At 31.5% G+C, this 2,222-nt stretch overlaps 1 protein-coding gene across 1 annotated transcript; it reads left to right on the forward strand.

Annotated features, from left to right (window-relative positions):
• The first annotated feature begins 26 nt into the window (after positions 1 to 26).
• On the forward strand, positions 27 to 846 carry LOC111084344 (protein TSSC1-like). Its single transcript, XM_022381083.1, has 3 exons — positions 27 to 137; positions 404 to 540; positions 661 to 846. Exons 1-3 carry the CDS (start codon positions 27 to 29, stop codon positions 830 to 832), a joined length of 420 nt encoding a protein of 139 aa, XP_022236791.1. The 3' UTR covers positions 833 to 846.
• The last annotated feature ends 1,376 nt before the right edge of the window (positions 847 to 2,222 follow it).

The following is a 2,222-nucleotide window of genomic DNA, read 5'->3' on the forward strand; positions in this document are numbered from 1 at the left end:
TCACAAAAACAGTTTGTTTAGAAGGTATGACATCAAACAAAGTCACAGAAACAGTTTGTTTAGAAGGTATGACATCAACTAAGTTCACAGAAACAGTTTGTTTAGAAGGTATGACATCAGACAAAGTCACAGAAACAGTTTGTTTAGAAGGTATGACATCGGACAAAGTTCACAAAAACAGTTTGTTTAGAAGGTATGACATCGGACAAAGTTCACAAAAACAGTTTGTTTAGAAGGTATGACATCAGACAAAGTCACAGAAACAGTTTGTTTAGAAGGTATGACATCAAACAAAGTCACAGAAACAGTTTGTTAAGAAAGTATGATATATACAAGTCTCATTGTTTTTACTCTGTATTTTGGGATCAAGTTAATTGTTATTTTATAAATGTTTTGTGTGTAGATTGTGGGGACAGGTTCTGCTGACATTAAGGGGAAGCCTCAAATAAATGCAGCAAGTTGGAATCCTCATCAGAATTGTAACCTTGTAGCAGCTGCTGTTGATACCAGTGTTCGTGGATGGGATCTGCGTACCATGCAGTGAGTGTTCTGTTTGGATATTTCAAGTATGTAAGAGACAATTTTGATCTCTTATGTTACATTAGTTATTTATGATATTATTTTCAGATCTTTATTGTGTTGATCTTTCTTATCCAACAGACAGTCCTGGGTGATTGAGAGTGCTCATGGACAGCTTGTGCGGGAGCTCGACTTTAATCCAAATCGTCAGTATTTTCTCGTAACTTGTGGTGATGACTGCCATACGAAGTTTTGGGATATTCGCAGTCCTGATACGCCAGTTCTCGTTCAGTCACATCACTCTCACTGGTAAGGAGAGCTTCTTCAACACAAATATTATTTTTTTTAGTTTCATTTTTAGGAACATTAAAAAAAAAACTAAAGTGCTTTCAGAAATTGTAACTTCATTTTTGAAGAATGAATAATTGTCCGAAAGTGCTTGGCTTTAAGTTTGTCATTTTGATTTTTGTAATCTAAATGCTTCTTTTTAGTTATAATGAACATTTTTAAATACACCAGAGTAATCTTCTAGTATTTTACATATATGTGTGTGTGATTTCTGTTTATAATTTCATCAAAAGATCCTAGATACAAACTGTAACTATACAAATATGTATAGTTTTGGTGCAGCTGTACAAGTTTGTCTCATCAGAAACACGTACCTTTCTTTTTATTAAGTTACCTGATTTCTCCTGATCTAGAAAAATGCAGTTATTGGTACAGTTACGTGATTTATATTGATACAGAATGTTTGTAGTTACGTGTATGACTATATATATCTTCTATTAGTGAGATGCTTCAGTTTGTGTGATGCGATTACCAGAACATTTCTACGGAGTTTATTGTAAGTAGGCACGAGTAGACAAGAGATTTGGAAAGAATGGAGTCGTGGGTGGGGCTACCCTGGTAGGTTTGCAAAATATATTGATGTCTTGGCAAATCAAAAGGATGAAAGTTTCTTATTTTGTATTATTTTAAGTTTGAGTTTCTAATTCTTTATCCACTGCAGACATTGTATGGTAGGTGTAATAAAATATAAACTGAGCAATAAGATAAGAAGACATGCCATATGACATAAGAAAAAGCATATTTGGCTTTTTTATATGATTTCTTTAGAATTAAAACATAAATAACATTAAAATTTTAATTATAACTTAAGTTGTGATGCCAATTTTATTGACATACATTGACAATAAAGCTGTGTGATTAAATTTTGAAATTAATTCTCTTAAATATCATCATGCCCTTTGACCCATTTGTTGAGAGATGGTTGATATGATCTTGACTGAGAATTTAAGGCCAATGAAATTATTTCTAATATTCACTTATTGAAGAGTTCAATACAAAAAGATCCAAACAGACAGATAGTTGTTTAGATAATTATTTGATATCATTAAAAAGATATTAACTCTGAGTTAGTTATTTTAATGTTTTGCTTGTGTTTTAAGGTTTGACAGATTTTTTGTTAACAATACTACAAAATATTACGTGATATTAAAAATTTATCATTATAAGTGAACAGTCAAGACCAGACTTACTACTTATACATCAGTAACTGTTGCATTAAACTTTGAATATTTTCATCCAAATTTCATTATAAAAACAACTATTCCTTTCAGTGAACAGTCAAACCAGATTTACTACTTATATATCAATGACTGTTCTATTAAACTGAATACCACTAACAAGTTTCATCCGATTCT

The sequence above is a fragment of the Limulus polyphemus genome, unplaced genomic scaffold (genome assembly GCF_000517525.1).
Source record: "Limulus polyphemus unplaced genomic scaffold, Limulus_polyphemus-2.1.2 Scaffold17588, whole genome shotgun sequence".
Taxonomy (NCBI): Eukaryota; Metazoa; Arthropoda; class Merostomata; order Xiphosura; family Limulidae; genus Limulus; species Limulus polyphemus.

Bases quoted from the DNA above. Each gene is read 5' to 3' on its own strand.
- LOC111084344 (XM_022381083.1), top strand. From the start codon at position 27: ATGACATCAAACAAAGTCACAGAAACAGTTTGTTTAGAAGGTATGACA. The intron at 138-403 runs GTTTGTTTAGAA...TTTTGTGTGTAG, and splicing joins CAGACAAAGTCACAGAAACA to ATTGTGGGGACAGGTTCTGC. The intron at 541-660 runs GTGAGTGTTCTG...CTTATCCAACAG, and splicing joins TGGGATCTGCGTACCATGCA to ACAGTCCTGGGTGATTGAGA.